Genomic DNA, 26,206 nt, shown 5'->3' with positions numbered 1-26,206 from the left:
CCCGGCGCCGGCCCTGATCGCTCGGCACTGTCAGTGGATGCCAGCAGCAGCTGCCGGCCCCAGTCGCCTCTCAGGGCTTCTCTACCTCCCCCTGCTCCTGAGGAGCAATAGGGGCCGGCAGCCACCTCTCATACCTGCTGCCGATGACGGTCCCGCTTTCACCCGCTGCTGGCACTGGCCCCAATCACTCCACACCATCAGCACGTGGGAGCAAGGTGGCAAGAGCAGGGCTGCCAGCAGAGAGGGGACTGGGGGCTGCGGCGGATGGGGCCACGTGGGGGCGGGGAGGATCGGCCAAGACCTGCCTCAGTGCTCACTGCAGCCTCACAGCCCACAGTTCCTTTCAAGGTGCATGAATTCATGCACTGGCCCCCTAGTATGAAATAATCATTATTTCAAACTGCCTTCAACAAACACATTGAATTGTTCACCGTGTCTGTAAAGTAGCTAAGTGATTCTGTGTCTGGTTTTATAAGAAGTGGGCATATATATGTATACACATATTTGGAGAGAATGATAATTCAATAAGTCCCTTTAAAGTATGAATTCTAGATTATCAAACTTATACTTGGAACCATACACCCATTATCAAAGACTAAAAGGAGAGTGAAAACAACCAGGTGAATTTTTTAAGGGGGCTGTGAGGTAAAGAGAATTAGCTACTAAAACCAAAGTCTATTATAAATAGCTCAGTTCACAATAGGAAGCAATTAGCTGTTGTTATATTTCTCAATCCACATAAGTTTTGATGATAAATTAACTTAAATTGGATGAAAGCAAATGACTTCCATGTCTTTAGATAATAAATGATGCTAATGATGCTGGATGTACAGTAAAAAAAAGGAGCATCGGTGGTCTCCCAAAAGAAAGTAGTAGGATGAATCATTTTGCACAATTATAACTTTTGAATAGTTTCTTTAGCAAAAGATAAAACTACAGATTTTTCCACCAAAATAATCTTACCTAATAATAGACAAACATGTAAATTGACCATTCCTCTGCTACGCCCACAACCAATCAGGAGTGAGTATGCAAATTAACCAACAAAGATGGTGGGTTAATTTGCATATACAGACGTGGAATGGCCGGGCGGGGCGGGACGCCTGCTATGAGGGGGAGGGGTGACCGAGGGAGCTACAGGAGTGGTGCTCCGTCTGGGAGTGAGGACTTGCTGGCTCCTGGGCGGCCCGGGAGCAGGGACTTGGTGGCTCCTGGGCAGCCAGGAGCGAAGCCAGGGGAAGGAAGGCCTATTCTTGCATGGATCTTCATGCAACGGGCCTCTAGTATTAAAATATTCTGAATATTTGCAAAATAATATTAATATGTGAAGAGACTACTTAATGTTCTTGTGTTCATGTGTAATGTTTGAAACACAGTTAAGCTAATTTTTTGGTATAACTTTGCAATTAGAATAACAAATTTAAAAGTATATTCATATGGCTTTATTTTTGTTTTACTTTTTATAAGTCTTTATATTTAGCATGACATATTTATAACTCTTAACCAGGTAGTCACTTGAAAACAAATTTTGATCTGAGAAGCTAAATTGTGAAAAGTAAGGTTGTCACAGGAGGTAGTGACCCTTACATCACAACTTCCTGCTGGAATAAAGTGGAGGAGTCCTATCTACGAGGCATATGAGCTTCAGGCCTCTGAAACAACTACTCTCTTTTATTCTTCTTTCCTGTTTTAAAAAGCTTCCGGCAACAAAACAGAACACATTTTGTGATGACAAATGTAGCAGTTGCCACACAGGCCAGCAGGAACCCAATCACATCCAGAGAGTGGTACTGGAACCAGCTGAGGTCATGGGCGGCTGGCCGCAGGTGTTTGGCTCCTTTGTGGCGCATGACAAACTCGATCCAGAAGACCGCGCGATCCAGAGGCTTTACTGGCTGGTCATGGTGGATTCTTGATAATTTCATAGCATTCTCCTTATATCTAAAGGAGAAACACAAAGATACCAACATTGCAAGAAAGTTAATTTGCTTACCAGTAAGCCAATCATTCCCATTCAAAGTTTTTTTTTTTTTAATTAAAAAATATTTTTATTTACTGATCAGCATGGCTAAGTGGTTGAGCCTTGACCCATGAACCAAAAGTTCACCATTGGAAACTGAGTCAGGGCACATGCCTGGGTTGCTGGCTCGATCCTCAGTGTGGGGTGTGCAAGAGGCAGCCGATCAATGATTCTTTTTATTGATGTTTCTATCTCTCTCTCACTCTCCCTTCCTTTCTGAATTCAATAAAAATATATTTAAACAATATACACAAAAAACATATATTGTATGATTCTGTTATTATGAAATGTCCAGAAAGACTAATCTATAGAGACAGAAAGTTGATCAATGATTGCTTGGTTGAGGGAGATGGGAAGTGACTGCTAAGGCATATGATATGTCTTTTTGGGATGACAAAAATGCCCTAAGTTTATATTATGGTGATAGTTTCATAGCTTTGTAAGAATACTACATATATTTGAATTATGTAATTTTAACATGTGAATTTTATGGTATGTAAATACTATTTCATAAAATCTGTTTAAATGATTATAATAAAATGTTTTTTTCAGTGTAAAGATATTTATAGCTTCAGAAATTATAGGTATTGAATTTATTTAGGTAAAAATTTATGATTTGTCTTCTAGTTCATCACTCTTCCTTTTATGTATTTTATCATATTTTAAAAAATGTGTCCGTATAATTACCTACATAACTTTTTTATTATTGGAGGAGAAAATTGTTGCACTAGATGGCTCCCCATTAAATACATGTGGTTAAAATACAACTTGGAAGTAAATGTGTGGTCAGAAAAAAAAATAGATTAAGATGGGTTAACTCATGTTAATGATGTCAAAATTAGCCTCTTAAAAATGGGATGAAACTAAGATACATTATTGACAAAATAATCTATGTATAAATACTATCTATAAAAAACATGTGATACTTACGAAGGGTCATTAATGACAGTCTTCAATGCATTGAGTAAATCTGTACTTGAAATAGTGTTGAAGTCCAATCTGACAGCTGCTCCCTTGGTCTTCATGTGAGCAATGTTATCAGGTTGATCCGCAAACATAGGAAGGCCCACCATAGGGATCCCATGGTAGATCGCCTCATAGATGCCATTCGTTCCACCATGAGTGATAAAGGCTTTGGTTTTTGGATGGCCTAGGATTGTGTGAATTTCAGCAAATTATGAATTATAAATCTTGTAAATAAAGGCACTGACAGAGACAATGTATTTAGTAACAGATTGGTCTACACATCACATTGTATTAAAATGTCTTTCAGAACTCATAGGAAGAGGCACCTAAGTGTGCTGGAGAGACAGTGAAGGCTTACATAGAAGATAGGTGAGCTTCTTTTGACTTGAAATGAATACAGGTTACCAGTGGACAAATCGAAAGAGAATACTCTGGATTTTAAAAAGTGTATGCAAAAAAAAAAAAAAAAGTGGTGTTTCATGTTGAAATATATTCTCTTAATAAAATAGTGAAGTCAGAATGTGATATGTAGATATCAAGGCAGCAGACAATGGGATGGTGGTGGCACCAGAATCAGAGGAAGGAAAACTATACATTATAATGAAATACGTTATTACTTCAGAAAGAGATATTAATTTTTTTCCCCAATGAATAATGGAGAGTCACTGATAATAAAAGAGGAGCTGATATTTTTCAGGGGCACCTATACACCCTCATCTTGGGTTAAATGATTGTTGTAAGGAGAGTATTAGGAGGCAGAGTGACAATTGGGAAGTGCTGAGATATTCTCTCAGAGAGGAATTACACATGAAATAAAGATCTTTTGTTTGTGGCCATAAAGAACATGGCTGTGTAATATAAGATACCAACTGTTATAGCTTTTACTTTCCCCCTAGGACTGAGAAAGAAATATTGGGAAGTTCAATTTTATTTTTAAGGTTTCCAATAAGAAATGTCCAATACATTTCTGTCCTAGTGAACTGTTTTATCATTCTGGTTGACTTGATTCTGATTTCAGGGTTTTCCAGAATCTTACCAAGAAGGTCATTCTGGGGGATCCATTTATAGAGCCGGGTATTTGGCCCTAAGGTATCTGGTTTTTTGCCATCATATCTCCATATAACCTGTTAGGGTAAAGAAAGTAATGTGTTCCTTGAGTCAAAGTGCAGAGTTATATCATGTTAGAATTCTAAATAGGTTAAGAGACATCTAGTTAACCCCCTGACATATAACAGGTAAGGGAATGAGGACCAGACATGTTGATAATGAGAACCAATAAAACACTGCTATAAGAGGCATAGGTACTCATATTGTGGGTTACTTATTTTTATATTCAGTCAGGTATGAATGCAATCAGGATGTTTCACACTTTGGGGTTAGATAAATGAGATTATCAATGACCAATTCAAGCATATAAAATTTTTTAGATAGTCATATAATTGTAGTGCAAAACACAGCAAATTAATATTTTACACATTTATTTTATTTATTATTCTAGCTCTCATCATTTAGATTTAATGTTAACCTGTTTATTTCTTTTTGAATGATGGAGAAGTGGTTTACTTATATTCACTAATTTCATAAATTATCTTAGAGTTTTACATCATTTGCTTTACAAAATCAATGCAATCAGCTGTTTATGAGAATTAAATCATTCTCATATTTAACAGCTTATTAATAATAATAAATAATGTCTGCTTAATGAGTATGTTTAGCATCTTTTATTTTTCTACTTATTAATCACCACTTCCAAGTGGTAATTTTTACCCAAATCCAGTATTATCATTCTAGCTAGGGTTGAAAATTTTCTTAAAATGTAGAAAAGAAAAGCCATGGGCACTTTATAAATAATAGTTTACCAGTTGAAAAGATCACATATGATTATGATGGTAAATTTAATTCATCTGACTGTTAAAATTTCAAAACACGCTACAATTCACTGACAGTATTAACTAATATGCTTAATTAATTTTAAATAGCCAAGCAATTTATAAGTCCACCAGTGAACTGGATTCTAGTTTATAAGTGGTTAATATCTTTTTGCTACATGAGTGTTAAAGTTACTTCAAGTTCTCAGCATATTTGCATGGGTGATAAGGAGGAAGCTACATTAGTTAGGGAACTAAAAGTAGTTCACAATTATCCAGAGACTTCAAGCATATTTTATGTATTAGAATAATTCACTACTATAATTTATGGAGAAGGAAGAGCATCTGAAACTGTCCCATGCTAGGCTTGCTTCTGATTGACTCGTTTTTATCTCCTCCTCCTCCTCCTCCTTGTATTTCATCAGAAGTTATTATTCTGATGGGTTGTTTTGGGGCCACATATTATAAAACACTGGGTCACATTGAGGGCTGGACTCACCTCCACTCTTTCTTTTATATCTTCCTCCTTCAGAATTTAGCAGGGCCCAGCCCACCAGGGAGGTTCTCTTTGTTTTTTACAGGCCGTTTTTTCTCTTTCTCTAAATCACTGTGGCTGGCTTAGGTACCTGGATACAGTTTGGTGAGCCCTGAATATCCTTACTCTGAATATCACCTTGCAACATTGTATAAGCGTAATTCAAAATCCAGGGAAAGTAGGAGAGGCCTGGATTACCTGGCAAGTCTAAATTGCATGATGCCTTTCAGACTGTTATCATTCCCCATTTAATGTTAAAATTTAAGTCCATTCTGAGAACATTGGTATTGTGTACAGTACTTTAGAATGCTGCAAGGAAATGAAGCAAATGACAGGATAGGATTTGGTGATATCTGTTCCTGCCCTATAATACTATTATCAAACCAAACTTCACACTGTAGTTTCAAAATATATTTCATTGTGACCAGAATATTAATGCCAAAGTTATTGTCTATCAAAAACACCCTCTGTACTACTTTAGCACCTGATATGTGTATTTTGTTTTTCAAATTGTTATCTGAGATAATTGAAGTTATCATAATAGTTAACTTTCATGTAGACATTTCTTAATCAGACCCTTTACAGAGTTTAACACACTCATTAGTTTTCTGCTCTAAGGTCGTTTATCTAACCTTTTGTGGAACCTGGGCAAGGGCTGATGCAATCACATTGGCTCTCTCTTCTGTCATGTTAGTGACCATCGACCCCAGGGAAAACACCACAATACCATTTTCTCCAGAGCTCTGGGCAAACTCTTCCATTTCCTGTGAAGGAAGAATTATTTTTCCCATTACAAAAGACAATAGCATAGTGAACACTATTGAAGGGATTGCTACAAACAGCCAAAGAAAAAATTAAGTATCATAAGGAATTATTAGTGTAGTTCTTGTTATTTTAAATGTGTTAAATACATATAATATACTTACCATATTAACCATTTCTAAGTGTACAGTTCAGTAGTATAAATATATATTCTCATTGTTGTAAAACCCATCTCTTGAACTTTTTCATCATGTAAATTTTTACTGTATATTTCTTAAGCTGTAATTCTCCATTTCCCATTTTAACAGTCCCTGACAACTATCATTCTTCTTTCTGTGTCTATGAATTTGACTAGTCTAAATCCTTTACGTAAGTGGAACCATGTAGTATTTGCTTTTTGTCTGTGGCCTATTTCACTTAGCAAAATGTCCTTAAGATTCATCTATGTTATAGCAGGTGTTAGAATTTCCTTCAATTTTAAGGCTTAGTAATGTTCATCTACAGTTACCCTGAGCCACCAGAAAGACAACAAGTGGGTCCTAGAGCAAATTAATCCTGAAATATTGCAGGAGGTAAAAATCACAAAACTGATACTTTAATTTTTCAGGGACATCATGAGAAGGCAGGGTTCTTTGAAAAAGATAATGCTGGGAAAAATAGAAGGCAGCAGGAAGGAGGATGATCAAATATGAGATGGATTGACTCCATAAAAGAAGCCATAGGCATGAGTCTAAAAGAGTTGAGAGGGCTGTTAAAAGTAGGATTTTGTGGACATCACTCATTCATAAAGTTCTCAGGAGTCAGAACTGACTCACAGCACATAACACATAATACACCATTGTGTGTATTCATTACTGATTTATCTATCAACTAGATGCCCAGTGCACGATATTTGTTCATGGGTAGGGTCCCTAGGCCTGGCATGCGATCAGGGCTGATCAGGGCCTTTCAACTGCTGGCCAGGGCCTTCCTTCATACTGCGCTGCCACCTGGTGGTCAACACACATCATAGCGAGCGACCGAACTCCCAGTCAAACTCCCGAGCGGACGCTTTACATATTAGACGTTTTTATATATAGATGGCCCTTGGGTTGATTTTATCTTTTTTTAAAAAAATAAATCTTTATTGTTCAGATTATTACAGTTGTTCCTCTTTCCCCCCCCATAGCTCCCCTCCACCCGATTCCCACCCCACCCTCTGCCCTTACCTCCCTCACTGTCCTCATCCATAGGTGTACGATTTTTGTTCAGTCTCTGCCCGCACCCCCCACACCTCTTTCCCCCCGAGAATTGTCAGTCCACTCCCTTTCTATGCCCCTGATTCTATTATATTCACCAGTTTATTCTGTTCATCAGATTTTTTATTCACTTGATTTTTAGATTCACTTGTTGATATGTTTTGTTGTTCATAATTTTTATCTTTACCTTTTTCTTGTTCTTCCTCTTCTTAAAGAATACCTTTCAGCAATTCATATAATACTGGTTTGGCAGTGATGAACTCCTTTAGCTTTTCTTATCTGTAAAGCTCTTTATCTGACCTTCAATTCTGAATGATAGCTTTGCTGGGTAGAGTAATCTTGGTTGTAGGTTCTTGCTATTCATCACTTTGAATATTTCTTGTCACATCCTTCTGGCCTGCATAGTTTCTGTTGAGAAATCAGCTGACAATAATATGGGTACTCCCTTCTAGGTAACTAACTGGTTTTCTCTTGCTGCTTTTACTATTCTCTCTTTGTCGTTTGCTCTTGGCATTTTAATTATGATGTGTCTTGGTGTGGTCTTCTTTTGATTCCTTTTGTTTGGGGTTCTCTGCGCTTCCTGGACTTGTAAGTCTATTTTTTTTTTTTTACCAGGTGGGGGAAGTTTTCTGTCATTACTTCTTCAAATAGGTTTTCAATATCTTGCTCTCTCTCTTCTCAACATCCCCATAATTCGGATGTTGGTACGCTTGAAGTTGTCCCAGGGGCTCCTTACACTATCTTCATATTTTTGGATTCTTTTTTTCTTTTTGCTTTTCCAGTTGGGTGTTTTTTTGCTTCTTCATACTTCAAATCTTTGACTTGATTCTTGGGATACTCTAGTCTGCTGTTGGATCTCTGTATATTATTCTTTATTTCAGTCAGTGCATGCTTAATTTCTAGTTGGTCCTTTTTCATATCCTTGAGGGTCTCACTAAATTTATCAGCGGTTTCTAGAAGATTCTTGAGTAACCTTATAACCGTGGTTTTGAACTCTATATCCAGTCATTTGCTTTCCTCCATTTCTTTCATTTGTGATCTGTTTCTTTGTCTCCGCATTTTGGTTGCTTCCCTGTGTTGATAGAGTGACTTTGTGTGCTAGGTGTCCTATAGGGCCCAGTGGCTCAGCCTCCCCAGTTACCTGAGTGGACACTCTTGGTGCACCCCTTTGTGGGCTGTGTGCACAGTCTTGTTGTAGTTAAGCCTTGATTGTTGTTGTTATCACTGGGAGGAATTGACCTCCAGGCCAATTGGCTGTGAGGATCAGCTGTGTCTATGATGGGAGAACTTCTGTGCTGGAGACACCCTTATGGGGCAAGACTTGCTTCAGTGGGGCTTTGGTGCTCACTGAGTCTGCCCCTTGAGTGTTTCCCTTATGGATCTGAGCAGTTGTAATCTGGATGGTTCCACTCTGACCACTGGGTACACTGGTTCTTGGATCTTCAAGGAGGTGCAAATTTAGCCTCTGCCTGAGGCCACCCAGCAGGAGCTATGGAGAGATCTGCAGATTCCTCTTCTTTGTTTGGGTTTTGGAGGTGCCCAGATGAGGCCCAGCTGTGAAGCAATGCAAGCTGCTGTGGGGCCTTGGGCCTTCTTTTGGTGGCTCTGGGGCTCTCTGACCCAGCTGCAGTTTGTTAGGTAATTTTAGATTGCAAAGGGCCAGGCCATTCATATGCAAAAGCCTCTGTGCACAGCTTGGGTGGGGTGAGGTCTCAAGGAATCAACAGGGTGGAGCAAACAGCTATGGCTGATCCTCAGCCCTGCACTAAGAGGTCCCCAGGTCTCATTGACCCTTGGTAATTGCTGCAAGGACCTCTGAGAGAAAGCCGCCCTTCAATTCCACCTGAAGTCAGACAGTCCAGTTTCTCCCCATATGAGTCTGGGTCCCCAGAGTCTCTCCTGGAACTGGAGTTCAGAGCAGTTGGGAGCTTATGTCTCCCACCCGATTGAAAAAGGGCCGAGTACTCAGTTGCCAGCCCTTTCCGTGAGCACGCATGCCTCAGTACCTCTGCAGTTTACTTCCACACCTCCTGTGAGTCTCAGTGTGCTTTTCTCTTTCCTTCTAGTTGTAGAATTTCCACTCAGCCAGCCTTTCTGTGGTTCTGGATGATGTCCATTTTGTCTTTTAGTTGTAGTTTTGAAGTGGTTGTGTGAGGCAGCAATTTCAGGTGTTTACCTATGCCGCCATCTTGGTTTTTCCTGATTTTATCTTTTGACTCTTATGAATAGTGTTATGAATATGATTTTAATGTCACTGTTTTGAAATATACCCAGAAGTTCTATTGCTAGATCAAATGATAATTGTTTTTATTTTTTTTGAGGAACCTCCATTCTCTTATTATCAGTGGCTGTTTTGAAGAGACCTAATTCCTCAGTTCCTTGGAATATACAATTGATGGGCTTGAATTCCCTTATTACATATTCTTGTGAAAATGTGTGTGTATGTGTGTATAAGGAGAACTGAAATAGAGCCAGTACACAGTATTGAAGGGGAAATGCTTTTAGAGACTCTTCATTTATAATGTTATTAATTAATAATATATATTCTTGTAATAAGGCAACACAACAGTATCTTAACTCAACTTTATTTCTTTATTGTAGTTCTACTAAATTACTTGTGTTTATGCTTGTCAGGTATTCTGGAGAATTATTGTAGTATATTCATTTGTATTTTATTTCTTTTACTATGAATACTAAGAAAAAGTTCATTATGATTAGAATGACTATATCTTTTATATCAACTCTATAATAATTTATATCTCATCTTAACTTTTGTCAGATTCTCCCAAGCTTCCCCCTAAATCATTAAAAGATTTTATTGAAGTATAGTGGCATACTATATTATATTTGTGTCAGGTGTGTAACATAGTAATTTGACATTTATATACTTTACTATGTGATAAGTCTAGTAACCATCTCACTGCACAAAGTTATGATAAGTATTATTGACTGTATTCCTTATGCTGTACATAAAATTACTGTGATTCATTTATTTTATAACTAGAAGTATGTACCTCTTATTCCTCTTCTCCTTTTCCCCCATTCCCAACCCCTCCCCCTCCCCCTCTGGCAATCATCTATATATACAAAAGGCTAATTTGCTAAGTGTCTGACAATGCCCAGCTTTCTCTCCCTAGAGACTAGCCTCCTTGTAGTTTCTTCTGCCCAGGAACATGGATTGCTTTATAGCCAAGTTGAAACATTTCACACGTGCCTCATCTCATTTCATCCTCACAGAAGTCCTGGAGTAGGTAGATAGGAGACTCGGTGGAATCCTGTTTTCATTAGCCGGAAAACAGAGATTTAGAAAGCTTGACCCAACTGAAAAGAAGTAACAAATGGTGGGACTTGAAAATGACTTCAGGTTTTCTCACTACGCAGAATATAGTCAAACACTGCTGCAGTTAAATATTTTACATTTTGTTCTCCCTGCATGATCTACAATAATAATCTGCTTCATGTTGATATTTACTGCTGTGTTGCTGACAATTACCTGAAAGAGAAGTTGGGGTGGCTTCACTGGGCTGGAAAAAGTTTAGGTACGTCAGAAAGCAGGTCTAATTAAGCAAGTTTATTCTCTCTATATAAAAGGCTAAGTTGACTCACGCATGCCCGATACATATAAAGCTCTTGCTGTGCCAATCACACGCATGTGTTTCTATCTGTCATTGTCGATCGTGAATTTGGTTGACACTTCTAATATAGAGAAAGGGCGAATGACCATATTAAAATATTTCTTCTAATTAATCTCCTTTCAATGTGCACAAATTTGTGCACTAGGCTACTGGTTAGTATATAATTTTATCTGTAAGTCTGTTTCTGTTTATTTTTTATTTTTAGATTATACATATAAATAAAATCATATAGTATTTGTCTTTTTCTGCCTGATTTATTTAACTTAACATAATACCCTCTAGGTCCTTCCATGTTGTTGCATTTAGCAAGATGTGATCCTTTGATATTGGTGAGTAATTTTTCATGGTGTGTATAGACCACATGGCTTTTACCCATTTATCTATTGATGGACACCAAGGTTGCTTCCATATCTTGCTATTGTAGTTAATGCTGTAATGAACATGGGGGTGTATATATCTTTTCAAATTATTGTTTTTGTTTACCTCTGATAAATACCCAGAAGTGGAATTGCTGGGTTGTATACTATTCTATTTTTAATTTTTTGAGAAATCTCCATACTGTTTTCCATAGTGGCTCCACCAATTTACAAACTTGCTCCATGCACAGGAGTTTACTTTTCTCTACCTTCTTGACAAAGCTTTTTATTTGTTGACTGATTTCTGGATATTTATTTTGTATCCTCCTACTTTACTTAATCCATTTATCAGTTCTAGTAGTTTTTGTGTGGACTCTTTAGGGTTCTCTATATACAGTATCATGTCATGTGCAAATGGTGACAGTTTTACTTTTTCATTTCCAATATAAATGCCCTTTATTTCTATTTCTTCTGTGATTGCTGTGCCTAGGACTTCCAATACTTAATTGAATAAAGGTGGCAATAGTGGGCATCACTGTGTGGTTATGTTTTTTATTTTATCGCAGAAGAAAAGCTTTTAGCTTTTCACCATTAAATACGATATTAGCTGTGGGTTTTATTGGTCAAATATGGTCTTTATTATGTTGATGTATGTTCTCTCAGTTCCCACTTTGTTGAGTTTTTATCACGAATGGATGCTGGATTTGTCAAATACTATTTTTTTTCTGTATCTATTGAGATGATCATATGATTTTTATCCTTGGTTTTGTTCATGTTGTCTATCACATTGATGTTTTTGTGTGGATATGGAACTATCCTTGCATTGCTAGAATACATTCCACTTGAGCATGATGTATAATCCTTTAACATATTGTTGAATTCAGTTTTCTAATATTTTGTTGAAAATATTCACATCTATTTTATCAGATATATTGTCTTGTGATTTTTTTTTGTATTGTCTTTGTCTGGTTTTGGTATCAGGATACTGCTGACTGCTTTTATAGAATGAGTTTGGGAGTGTTATTTCCTTTTCAATATTTCTGGAATAATTTGAGAAGGATAGGTATTTATTGTTTGGTAGAATTAAATGTTCAGTAGAATTTACTTGTGAAATCATCTGGTCCTGAACTTTTATTTACTGTGAGTTTTTTTTTTTTTTTAACTACTATTTCAATTTTCTGGCTAGTAATTGATATGTTCAGTTTTTATGCTTCTTCCTGGTTCATTTACTGAAGGTTGTATGTTTCTGGTATAGCTCTTTTTCTGGAGATTTCTTGTATAGCTCTTTTTCTGGAGATTTCTTCTATTCTTTCATTTGGGGCCTGTTTCTTTGTCTCCCTATATTTGCTGCCTCTTTGTGTTTGTTTCTGTGTATTAGATCAATTTGCTTTGACTCCCAGTCTTCTGTATTTCCTCATTTGTTTTACTTTCTGTGTTTATTTCTAAGAATTAGATGAAACAGCCACCTCTCCGGAACTTAATGGAGTGGGTTTGTGTAGGAATGATCTTTGTGTAGTCTACGTGTGCTGGGTGGCCTCAGCAGGCTGGCTGGAATTGAAGTGGTTGCTTTAGGTACCAGGGGATTCCTGGCATGCAGGCTAGCCACAGTTGAGACAAATATGGGACAATTTTCTCAGGGTACTCAGCTCTGGCGGCACCCTGGTAGGCTGGATGGCTGGGTTTGGAGCAGCCAGTGGCATATGGCTGCAGCATTGCCATGGCAGTTTGTCTGTCTGAGCCTGGGTGGAGGGGATATTGGGTGAGTGGCTTAGGGCATGCTATGGTGGCCTTGCAGGTGAGCTACAGCACTTGAATTGAATTCTTGCCCATGACATCAGTGGAAAGAGAATGTAAACATTGGCACTCACAGGCACCTCCAATCCCAAAGAGAGCCTGGAGAGTTCTCGCAGTTTCTCAACCTTCTCTAGGCAGTCTCTCTCTCATTTGTTATGCAGAAGCTGTTCAGTCAACCCACCACTGTTTTTCAAGAGGAAATGGTCCTCATGTATGTGCATATTCTGAGTGTTCATGGGAAGGTGTTAGTTCAGGGTCTTCCTATGCTGATATCTTGGACCTCTCTTTAAATCACTTCTTGCAGGCTGGAGAATTACTATAATTCATAAGTCTGTTATTATTATCCAGAATATCCACAAAATAGCCTTAAGATTCCTATTTATAATCCAGAATTATCCTTATCTAGTTACTTATTTGAGTGTCCATGTTTCTGACATGTATATGTATGATAACTTTTGCTCTGAAATCATATTGTAAAATGGAAGTTCTAGTAGAATATGCTATGTGTAACCGGCTGTGAGGGGCCCTCATCACCACCTTGCTGAATCTCCCAGGGAGCACCTGCCCCACAGTGGGAGAGGTACAACTGGGCTCTCTGCAGCAAAGATCTGGTCACCCTCCTGAGTAACTCAGTTTGATGTATTTAAAGTTGCTGTGGCGAAGTCATGTTCACCTGAAATTGTTTCAGAATTATTCTGACTGTGGTCCCTGATTTTTTATCAGTTTTCAAATTTTACTACTTTTAGTACTAGAAAAATTCCTGATTGCTCAAAATATTTTCTAGCTCCCCACCCCCAAATGTATAAGGAGCCAAAATTTCATGGATATCTGGTCCAAACATACTCATTTATCCCCTTGCCTCCGCTGCTGATTTTTCTGTTTTAAATAGTTCACTTGTTTATTTTTCTCTGAAAAATGAAGACCTAACCCTTCTAACGTAAAAAAGTTTACTTTCTCATTCTAATAATTGCTTCAAGCTTTTGTTTAAGAAAATTGACATGTAATTGAAATATGACATTCTGTGAGTTTAAGATGTATAGTGTGTTGAATTGATTCATTTATATATTATGACTAGGGGGCCCAGTGTATGAATTCGTGCACCTTGAAAGTGACTGTGGGCCATGAGGCTTTGGTGGGCACAGGGGCGGATCTCAGTCCATCCTCCAGTTCCCCGCCCAGCCCCTCCTACCATGGCCCTGGTTCCCTGTCTGCTGGCAGCCCTGCTCCTGCCACTGCTGCTCCCACGCACTCTCTGTGCCAGCAGCAATTGCAAGTGGGGCTGTCGCTGGCAGCAGGTGCAAGAGGTGACTGCTGGACCGATTGCCCCGCAGGAGCAGGGAAGGTGGAGAATCCCTCAGGGACGATTGGGGCCGGCAGCCACTGCTTGCACCTGCTGAGAGCACAGAGTGATCAGGACCAGTGCTGGGCGCCAGCAGTGGGCAGAGGTGACAGCTCTGGCTCCGGCTGCAGGTGCAAGCAGCGGCCTTGGTGCCGGCAGCGGGTGCGAGTGGGGCCGGTGCTGGCAGCAGGTGTGAGCACCCATTGGGACTGTGGCATGCGTTAGCAAAGAATTTTCAGTAACCACCAGAGTCTTGCCCCAATGACAGCGACCAGCACCCCTCCTTGGTCTGGCATGCCCGCTCACTGGTCCCACCATCCCGCCACAGCCTACGCCCGCCATGTTCCCTGCTCTGCTGCCTGCGGCCAACGTCTGCCATGTTTTGTGCGTGACCCCTGGTGGTCAGAGCATGTCATAGCGAGTGCTTGTTGGGTTGTTTGGTTGTTCCGCTGTTCGGTCTGTTTGCATATTAGGATTTTATATATATAGACTAGAGGCCTGGTGCACGTAATTCGTGCGTGGGGTGGGGTCCCTCAGCCTGGCCTACACCCTCTCCAATCCGGGACCTCTCAGGGATGGCCTACTGTCGGTATAAACTGGCAGTTGGACATTCCTCTCATAATCCGGGACTGCTGGCTCCTAACTGCTTGTCTGCCTACTTGCCTGATCACCCCTAACCACTCTGCCTGCTGGCCTTTTGCCCTAACTGCTCCCTTGCTGGCCTGATTGCCCCTTAACTATTCCCCTGCTGGCCTGATCACCCCCTAACTGCTCTCCTGCTGGCCTGATTGCCCCTAACTGCCCTCCCCTGCAGGCGTGATAGCCCCTAACTGCCCTCCCCTGCCAGCCAGATTGCCCCTAACTGCCTTTGCCTCGACCCCAGCCACCATGGCTTTGTCTGGAAGGATGTCTGGAAGATGTCTGGTCTAATTAGCATATTACCTTTTAATTTGTATACATTACTACCTAACATTAGTGACACCTCTGTTAGGTCACATAATTATCTTTTTATGTATGAGGTGAAAACATTTAAGATCTAGTCTCTAGAAATGTTCAAGTATATAAAGAATATTGTTGGCTATAATCACTATATGTACTGACCTTAATCATCTTTGAGTTGCAAGTCTGTATCCTTGACCAACTTCTAAGCCACTAATCTCTCTTTCACCAGTCCATGGTAATCACCATTATACTTCTGTATCTAGTGTGTTTGCCATTTTTAGATTTTATATACAAGTGATATCCTATATTATTTGTCTTTTTCAGTGTGCCTTATGTCACTTAACATAAATATCTATGTTGTCCTAAATGGTACAATTTCCTCCTTTCTTATGGCTGAATAATATTTTAGTGTGTGTGTGTGTATTTCACATCTCTTAAGTTGTTTCCATTTATTGGCTCTTGTTTATAATGGTGCAATAAATATAGACTTATGGATATATTTTTGATATTCTATTTTTCTTACTTTTAGAAGTATACCCAGAAGTGGATTTGTGGATCATATGGCAGCACTATTTAACTTCTTAAAAAACCTCCATACTGTTTTTCATAGTGGTTGCACCGCTTTTACATTACCACCAACAGTGCACAAGATTCTGTTATCTTGTAGATCACCAAGTTTCCTTAGCACAGCTATTTTGACTTTTTTATTGGGTAAATCATATATCTCCATGTCTGTATTTGGTTGTTGGAGGATTGTTGTAAAATTTGGTGACCTAATGTTTCCTTGATTTTTCATGTACTTTGGAATTTTGCATTGCTGTTTTTGTGTTTGAATTAGCAATCACCCACTTATGTTTACTTTCACGGTAGAAATACTTTTGTTCGTGGATGGATAACAAATTTTTGTTGTTGAAGGAGGACAATAACAAGGGATGTCTCATGTTCACTTATACCCGATTGCTATTGTCATTCCTGAGGTATTAGGATTCACTCCTATGGGATGCTCTCCAGCATTATTGTAGCATTATGCTTTTTCTTTATTATACTTTTCACACTGTTTTTATTACTTGCTGATATGATCTCTTTCCAAGTAAAACATCTGGTGTAGAGGAGCAAAAATGTTATCTACACTGCTCCTCTGTATATCCACCCCTTATCCTTGCACTGTACTAGTCACTTTAAAATTAGTTTTTGAATTAATGGCTGATAGTTTTTATGTGTTGAATAATGAAGGCCTTAATTTAACTGACCCTATTTCCAAAGTCTCCCAAGTATAGTTCTTTATTTTGCAATGATAGTGACATTCAGATTCTTGAAATAGTATAAAATATACGAGTTTCTAATTGGCAGGTCACTTTACCCAGATTCCCATATCTCTCACCATGTGATCAGACTTTCTGAATGAAGAACACAGAATCGTTGCTACTGAAAATGCAAAGCAGAACAAACAGGAATAGTTTTACCTTAGGCAGAGGCTTAGCAGGTTTGCAGTGGAGGCCTCCAACAAATTCAAAATGTGGCAAGAGTGGGTGAGGGAATTCAAAATCCCAATAGGTTCGAATAAGCCATATTTCAGCTTTTCTCATTAACTCAAATAATGTAGTGGGTCTTCCTGAAAGGGAAAAAGAAAAAAAAGGTAGAGAAAATAAGAATATTGTAATGTGAATGTACCATTTTGTTTTCTTAAAAAAAAAAGAAGCTTGGAATAATGCAGCCAAAGATGTTTAAAATATTTGTGGTTTGATAGTGCAAACATCTATATATATAAAAGCCTAAGTGAACATTATGACCTGTTGGTCAACCGAAAAAATGGTTGACCAGTCCCTATGACGCGCACTGACTACCATGGAAAAGACGCTCAATGAAGGAGTTGCCCCCTGGTGGTCAGTGCACTCCCTCAGCCAACCTCCTATGGTTGGCCAACCTACCACAGTCCATCCCCTCGGCTGGCTAGATGGTCAGTCTGCTCCCACAGCCAACCTCCTGTGGTTCCTCCCCCTAGCCAGCCGGCCCCGATCAGCCCTGATCTCTGACCAGACCAAGGGACCCCACCCATGCACAAATTGGTGCACCGGGCCTCTAGGATTTATATAATATACTCTAGTGCAGTGGTTGGCAAACTGCGGCTCGCGAGCCACATGTGGCTCTTTGGCCCCTTGAGTTTTTAGCAAAGGCCACCTTAGGAGTACCCTAATTAAGTTAATAATGATGTACCTACCTATATAGTTTAAGTTTAAAAAATTTGGCTCTCAAAAGAAATTTCAATCATTGTACTGTTGATATTCGGCTCTGTTGACTAATGAGTTTGCCGACCGCTGCTCTAGTATATATATAATATACACTCATTTTGTCTTTAATGAATTTTCATGCACTGGTTGGGGGGTCCTTCAACCCAGCCTGCCCCCTCTCACAGTCCAGGAGCCCTCAGGGGCAGGAGGCGACCCGGCGATCAGAGGAAGGTGATGCCCCATCACACCTCTGCTGCTGCCACTGCCGGCAGTGCAAGCCTTGGCCTGTCCTGGTTACCTGAGCCTCGGGCAGCCCTGGGAAGCTGGGCAGCTGCCATCGAGGCTTGCCTGTGCCTCGGGCCAGCCCTAGGCGTTTGGGGGCTGAGGGGACTGGGGACTCCGAAGGCAGGTACGCAGAGCGACTGGGCCTGCCTGGGGGCCCTGGTGGGGTTGAGGGGACTGGGCGCCACCATCATTGAGGGTATAGCAGTCAATTAGCATATTCCCTCCTTACTGGTTGTGGGTGCCATCATCTTTGAGGGTGGTACAGTCAATTAGCATATTCCCTCCTTACTGGTTGTGGGTGCCACCATCATTGAGGGCGGACAGTCAATTAGCATATTCCCTCCTTACTGGTTGTGGGTGCCACCATCTTTGAGGGCAGGACAGTCAATTAGCATATTCCCTCCTTATTGGCTGTGGGCATACCATCTTTGCAACAGCCTGAGGGTCAATTAGCATATTCCCTCTTTATTAGATAGGATGTTTTATATTATGATTTTCTTAGATATTAACAATATATATAAAATTTAACAGTTTTTCTTCTCTAACATCACATCAGGACATTCACAATCATAGAAAATGGTTAAACCTAAGCCACTATAGAATTAAACATGCATTTGCTTACTCTGTAAAGCTGCAGAAGTAATAGATGCAAATGTAAACAATGATTTCAATTCCTCAATCAATTAAATCTATCATATTCACGGAAACACTTTTCCCTAGATTATTTAGTCTAGTTTCTGCAATTTAGTAAGCTATTCCCTTTATCTTAGATTTCCCAAAAACTGAGGTTTTGACACTATGGCTCAATTCCTGGTACTATAATTACATTTGGTTCAATTTAGGAGCCTAATAATACTTGTGCATTAAGAAAAACATTTACAAATAACAGCTGGAATTTAGCGGGGACCAGGCCTACAGAGGAGGACAGTTGGGGGGTACCCAGGCCTGCAGGGGAGGGCAGTTGGGGGGGACCAGGCCTGCAAGGGAGGGCAGTTGGGGGGGATCAGACCTGTAGGGGAGGGCAGTTGTGGGTAATCAGGCCAGCAGGGAGGGCAGTTAGGGGTGACTGGGCCGGCAGAGGAGGGCAGTTGGGGGAGACCAGGTCTGCAGGGGAGGGCAGTTGGGGGCAACCAGGCTTGGAGGGGAGGGCAGTTGTGGGGGGCCAGGCCTGCAGGGGAAGGCAGTTGAGGGGGGACCAGGCCAGAGGGGAGGGCAGTTAGGGGTGACTGGGCCGGCAGAGGAGGGCAGTTGGGGGCAATCGGGCCAGCTGGGGAGCAGTTAGTCATTGATCAGGCTGGCAGGGGAGTGGTTATGGGTGATCAGGCTGGCAGGCAGAAGCAGGTAGGGGTAATGAGGCAGAGGCAGGTGAGTGGTTGGTAGCCAGCAGTCCTGGATTGTGAGAGGGATGTCCAACTGCCCGTGGTCAGACATCCCAAACGGGTGGTCAGACATCCTTCAAAGGATCACAGATTGGAAAGGATGCAGGCTGGGCTGAGGGAACCACAGCCCCCATGCATGAAATTTCGTGCACCGAGCCTCTATTTGTACTTATAAAAGACAAATTTCTCTGAATTAATATTTATACAAATTCACCTTTTAGAACACTAAGAAAGTTAGGTTATCATGATACCAAGTAAGGACATGACTTACCCAGTGCTTTGCTGCAAAGCTGATCCCACTTCTCACTAAATGCTTGGAACCAGAAGTCAAAATAAAGTACGTACATCATATTTTTTACTCGCTCCATGAATGTCATTTGATCACTTAATTCTGACAAGACAACAGGTACGTAGGATGGAGGGAATGGAAGTCCTCCACTATACCTTTCAATTGTATAGCCAAGAGAGAAGCGGAGACTGTACACAAAAGGTATTTTAAGTAGCTCAGCCAGCAGCTCACCACAGGGTCCAGCAGCATCTACAAGAACGACATCAAACCTTGATTCCTGTAGTTTGGTCATAAGTTTCTTGTTCAAAACTACATCTTTACAGAGCGTTTGCATAAAATCAGTATATTCCCAAATGATATCTTGCAGTAGTGAAAAATAAGTCCAAAATGTATATTTTGGCATATATGTCCACTTAGAGATCAGTCCCATGAAAAGATCCTCAAAATCATCTTTTGTTAAAGATGTAGGAAATATCTCAAATTGAATAGCAGATGGATTATTGGGATCAACAAGAATTGAGGCTGAAGATGTCAGAACAGTCACTTCATGACCTCTCTGGACAAGTGCATCCAGGATTGTCTTCATGTTGATCCAATGGCTGTATTCTGTGGGCCACACCAGCACCTTCCCACAACTCCCAGGGCTGAAGTGACAACTCAGCTGTAGCAGCAGCAGAACTGAAACCCACTTCCTAGGCATCCTGGAGGCTCACAGGCTTCTTTTCAAATGGCTGATCCCTTTCCCATGGCTCATGCTTATGTCCAAAAGGATATCAATCAGGAAGTTAAAATATAACCGACACAGCCAAAGTAAATACAGTTGATGAACAGTCAGCATTTTATGGCAAGTTAAAGAATTATAAAGTAATGACCTTATTTTTAATACAAATCTGTGTAATATCTAAAAGTGCTATCATTCAGCTGAATCAACTTTGCAGTTTTCCTGTGATTTGTAATTTATTATAGATGAATGTCATAATTATAGGAAGTTAGAGGCAATTGTGTCTCTAATTACTTTTTGTGGAGAGAGATAAAACTATTACACCGCTGACAAAGAATTACCTGGATGACAGTTCCAGAGTTTTTATTTTATTTATTTTTTAAATTTGTCTTTATTGCTGAAAGTTTTACTCATGTCTGCTTTTTTCCCCCCATTGATCACCTTCTCCCCATACCTGCCACTCCTAAGCCTTTACTATGCTACTGTCTTTCATATCAATTCCCCGGTTAATTTCCATCCCCCAACACACACTATCCACCCCCACCTTTCCTCTGAAATTCATCAGTCTGTTCATGGTTTTGTCTCTGAATCTATTTTGTTCATCCGTTTATTTTGTTTATTAGATTCTACATATGAGTAGGTCATGTGATACTTATCTTTTTCTAACTGGCTTATTTCGATTAGCATAATACTCTCCAGGTCCATCCATGCTGTTGCAAATGGAAAGAGTTCCTTCATTTTTACTGCCGTGTAGTATTCCCTTGTGTAAATGTACCACAGTTTTTGTTATCCACTCATCAGCTACTGGGCACTTGGGCTGTTTCTAAATCTTAACTATTGTTAATTGTGCTGCTATGAACAGCGGGGTGCATATATCCTTTCTGATTGGTGTTTCTGGTTTCTTAGGATATATTCCTGGAAATGGAATCACGGGGTCAAATGACAGTTCCTTTTTTTTTTTTTTTTTTAAGGAAAATCCATACTGTTTTCCATAATGGCTGCACCAGCCTACATTCCCACCAGTGGTGTACTAGGGTCCACTTTTCTCCACATCCTCACTAGCACTTGTTGTTTGTTGCCCTGTGGCTGCTTGGAGCAGGTAGCTCCTCTCTGGCAAAATTTCCATTTCAGTTTGGATGCATACAAACGACCAAATGTAGGATTCCTAACTACTGCTTCTTCATGTCTCCCTGCACTGCTTCCCATGCCAGCCTCTCTGTAGGCACCTCAAGTCTGTACCTCCCTCCTGCACCAAAGCCTTGGGTGAGTAGTTGCAAATGAAAACTCATATGCTCTGGGTTTAGAAAAAAATAAATTGCGTGAGTCTGAAATGATGGCTACCGGCAAGAAGGTCTGGAGGGAGAGTGTGTGAGAGAGTGAGGGAGCGATAGAGGAGTATGTGTACCTGTGTGGGTGTGTGTGTTAGTGAAATAGGGACAGTTATATCCTGCAGGTCTTCCAAGGGGCTGCCAATCTGGCAGTCTTAGACAGCAAAACCCCACTGCCACTGTAAACACTACGGGGAGGACACCGGTGGCACAGAGACCATGCCATCTTGAAAAACAGAACTTCTTGGGACTAGGATCCTAGCCTCACCACCACCCAGTCTGGTCTTAGTAGCAAACTGGGACCCTACAGCTGCTCTGGTAGAAGACCTGCCACCACAGCTGCAGACCCAGGGACACCAGGACTCCAGGCACCCCAGCCGCAGATTTCTGAGAGTCACAGACCCAATCCCCCTCCCCACCGGCCCCACGGCAGTGGCATAGGAACTGCCAGACCCTCTCCCCACAAACAGGCTTTCTGCCCACACACAGCAGTGGCAGCTCTGCCTGAATTTGAGCCTTGGTGTGTGGACATGGGAAGTTTGTTTCCTGTGCCCAGGCTCTGCGCCCAGGCAGGGAGACTGTGCTGAATTTGAGCCTAGGTGCACAACCTTGGGGAGATTTTTTTTTTTCTGCTACCAGATCCCGTGCTCATGTGGGGAGACAGTGCTGAATTTGAGCCTGGGGGTGCAAACCCGGGGAGTTTGTTTCCCACGACCAGACCCTGCACCCAAGCAGGGAGGCTGCACTGAATTTGAACCTGGACATGCGAACTCGGGGAGTCTGTTTCCCGCGACCAGGCTCAGTGCCCAGGCAGGGAGGCTGTGCTGAATTTGAGCCTAGGTGCATAACCTTGGGAAGATTTTTTTCCATGACCAGATCCCGCACCCACACAGGAAGGCAGTGCTGAAATTGAGACTGGGGGAGCAAACCCAGGGAGTTTGTTTCCCATGACCAGACCCTGCACCCAAGCAAGGAGGCTGCGCTGAATTTGAACCTGGACATACGAACTCACGGAGTTTGTTTCCCATGACCAGACCCCGTGCCCACACAGTGAGGCAGCACTAAATTTGAGCCAGGGTGCATGAACATGGGGAGTTTGTCTCCTGCAGTGCACACCCATGTGACCAGAACCCACACCCACACTGGGCGGCAGCGCCACCTGACTTTGATTCAGGGCAAGTACACACGGAAGGCTGTTTTCTGCTGGGTAAGAGTGGACCTCCTGCCAACACAGTGCGACTGTGCAACTTGGTCTCTGAAGCAGATCGAGGACCCTGAATCTCCACACAAGAGGCAGCAATGAGCACCAGTGACTAGACTCTGTTTCTCATTGCCTGTGCCAGGGATCCCTGATTCCCAGTGCATTCACCCTAAGAGTTAACAACTCCAATTCTTGGTGTATGCGCACTCAAGGACCCTGATTCTCAGTACAAGGCCACACCAAGCAACAAAGACTCTGATAGTTGATTCTTGGCGTGGACACAGGGAGCCTCTGACTCCTAACATGCACTAGGGGACTTTGATTTTTGCCCAGGGCGCAGAGCCTGGGCACGGGAAACATGTCAGCATGGCGCAGACATGATCCCTGATTCTAGTTGCACACATGAGGCCACACTAAGTGCCTGTGACTCTGACCCAGGGCAAGTGTGGTTCCCACCAAGCAACAGCAACCACATGTCTTGGTGTCAGAGCTCTTCAGTGACACTCAGGGGGTGCAAAGCCCCCAATGCACACAGCCCAGGCCCCTGCAACTAGACATTTGAACCTTCTGGTGATAGTCAGAATGGGGAGACAATGAAGCAATCCCCAGAGGAAAGAAAAGGAGGATTCGCCAAGAAAGGAAATAAGTGAAACGGAAGCATGCAACATGACAGAAAAAGAATTCAGTGTAATGGTCATACAGTTCATACACCAGATGGATGAGAAAATCAACAACCTATGCAAAAATCAGGAAGAAATGAAAAGTGATATAGCTACAATCGAAAATACCATGGAAAGTTTCAACAGTAGACTAGAAGAAGCAGAGGACCGAATTAGTGAGTTAGAAGATAAAGTACAGAAACAAGCCCAATCTAAACAGCAACTGGAGAAAAAATAAAAAAGCAGTAGGAGAGCCTAAGGGAGCTTTGGGACAATGCAAAACGAAGTAACGTATGTATAATAGGGCTGCCAGAAGGACAAGAAGAGCAGCAATGATTAGAAAATTTATTTGAAGAAATAATGACAGAAAACTTCACTGATATGGGGAAGTAAAAAGTTACACAAGTACAGAGAGTCCCAAGCAAGATGAATCCCAAAAGACCCACACCAAGACACGTCATAATTTCAATGACAAAAGTTAATGACAAAGAGAGAATCTTAAAGGCTGCAAGAGAGAGACAGAGAGTTACCTACAAAGGATCCCCCATCAGATTATCAAATGATTTCTCAACAGGAACACATCAAGCTATAAGGGAATGGAAGGAGTTATACAAAGTGTTGCAAAGCAAAGGATTGAATCCAAGAATACTCTATCCAGCAAGACTATCAATCAAAATTGAAGGGGAAATCAGGAGCTTTGCAGACAAAAAAACGCTAAGGGAGTTTATTACTACCAAACCAGCAATGTAATAAGTGCTAAAGGGAATGCTGTAAAAAGAAGAAATAAAAAGGTAAGAAGGAACACAGGCACAAAAATGGAAATGACTACAAACAAGTACCTTTTAGTAATTACTTTAAATGTAAACAGACTAAATGCTCCAATCAAAAGACATTGAGTGGCTGAATGGATTAAAAAAAAATGACCCATGTATATGCTGTCTACAAGAGACCCACCTCAGAACAAGGGACTCACACAGACTGAAAGTAAAGGGATAGAAAAACATCTTTCAGGCAAATGGAAATGAAAAAAAGCTGGGGTAGCAATACTTATGTCTGACAAAATAGACCTCAAATTGAAGGCCATAACAAGAGATAAGGAAGGCCACTTCATAATACTAAAGGGATCGATACAACAACAGGATATAACCCTGATAAACATATATATGCACCCAATGCAGGAGCACCCAAATACATAACAAAACTCCTGGAAGATATCAAGGGAGAGATAGACAACAATACAATCATAGTAGGGGACTTTAATACACCACTGACATCACTGGATAAATCCTCTAGACAAAAAATCAGCAAAGAAACAGCAATCCTAAATGGCTCACTAGATCAGATGGACTTAACTGACATCTTCAGAACATTTCACCCCAAAGCCACAGAGTATACGTTCTTGTCAAGTGCACAAGGGACATTTTCAACAATAGACCACATATTGGGTCACAAGCAAAGTCTCCCCAAATTCAAGAAAATTGAAAGCATACCAAGCATCTTCTCAGATCACAATGGCATAAAATTAGAAATAAACTACCATAAAAACAATCCAAAACACTCAAAAACTTGGAAGCTGAATAGCATGCTATTAAAAAATGACTGGGTTACCAATGAGATAAAAGAAGAAATGAAAAACATCCTAGAAATTAATGACAATAAAAACAGAACAATCCAAAATCTATGGAACACAATGAAAGCAGTCCTGAGAGGGATGTTTGTAGCTCTACAGGCCTACCTAAAAAAAAAAAAAAAAAGAAAAAAAGAAAAGAAAAAAGAAAAAAATGTAGTAAATCGTCCAACTCTACAATTCAAATAATTAGAAAGCAACAAGAAAATCCCAGAGTTAGCAGAAGGAAGGAGATAATAAAGATCAGAACAGAAATAAATGACATAGAGACCAAAAAAAAAACAAAAACAAAAACAAAAATAAAAAAAAAACCAAAAGATCAATGAAACCAAGAGCTGGTTCTTTGAAAGGATAAACAAGATTGATGACCCTCTAGCCAGGCTCACCAAGAAGCAAAGAGAGAGGACCCAAATAAACAAAATTAGAAATGAAATAGGAGAAATACCAAAAGATTCCATAGAGATACAAAGGATTGTTTAAAAATCCTATGACCAACTCTACTCCAACAAACTAGACAACCTGGAGGAAATGGACATATTCCTAGAAAAATACAACCTTCCAAAACTCAATCAGGAAGATTCTAAAAATCTCAATAGGTCAGTAAGTATGGAAGAAATTGAAGCAGTCATCAAAAAGCTCCCAGCAAACAAAAGCCCGGGGCCAGATGGCTTCACAGGGGAGTTTTACCAAACACTCAAGGAAGAACTAAAACCTATCCTCTTCAGACTATTCCAAAAAATTCAAGAGGAAGGAACACTTCCAAGCTCATTCTATGAAGCCAGCATCACCCTAATACCAAAACCAGATAAAGACAACACAATGAAAGAGAATTACAGGCCAACATCCCTCATGAAAATAGATGCCAAAATCCTCAACAAAATTCTAGCAAATTGGATCCAACAGTACATCAGAAAGATCATACACCATGACCAAGCAGGATTTATCGCAGGATTGAAAGGATGGTACAATATCTGCGATACATCACATAAACAAATTGAGGGATAAAAATCACATAGTCATATCAATTGATGCAG

General features: G+C 40.7%; 1 protein-coding gene across 1 annotated transcript; it reads right to left on the bottom strand.

Annotated features, from left to right (window-relative positions):
• Positions 1-1,422: 1,422 nt before the first annotated feature.
• LOC308246314 (UDP-glucuronosyltransferase 2B31-like) lies at positions 1,423-20,381 on the bottom strand. The gene is made up of 6 exons (XM_080664458.1): positions 19,619-20,381; positions 16,919-17,067; positions 6,022-6,153; positions 4,023-4,110; positions 2,951-3,170; positions 1,423-1,941 (listed from the first exon to the last, which is right to left on the bottom strand). Exons 1-6 carry the CDS (start codon positions 20,334-20,336, stop codon positions 1,662-1,664), a joined length of 1,587 nt encoding a protein of 528 aa, XP_080520584.1. The 5' UTR covers positions 20,337-20,381; the 3' UTR covers positions 1,423-1,661.
• Between the last annotated feature and the right edge of the window lie 5,825 nt (positions 20,382-26,206).

The sequence above is a fragment of the Plecotus auritus genome (assembly GCF_963455305.1).
Source record: "Plecotus auritus genome assembly, chromosome: 1".
Lineage (NCBI taxonomy): Eukaryota > Metazoa > Chordata > Mammalia > Chiroptera > Vespertilionidae > Plecotus > Plecotus auritus.
The sequence above is the reverse complement of the archived record's forward strand: the minus strand, read 5'-3'. Positions and strand labels throughout refer to the sequence as shown.

Bases quoted from the DNA above. Each gene is read 5' to 3' on its own strand.
- LOC308246314 (XM_080664458.1), bottom strand. From the start codon at position 20,336: ATGCCTAGGAAGTGGGTTTCAGTTCTGCTGCTGCTACAGCTGAGTTGT. The intron at 4,111-6,021 runs GTTAGATAAACG...TTACCCTAACAG, and splicing joins TTGCCCAGGTTCCACAAAAG to GTTATATGGAGATATGATGG. The intron at 1,942-2,950 runs GTAAGTATCACA...TTTCTCCTTTAG, and splicing joins ACTGTCATTAATGACCCTTC to ATATAAGGAGAATGCTATGA.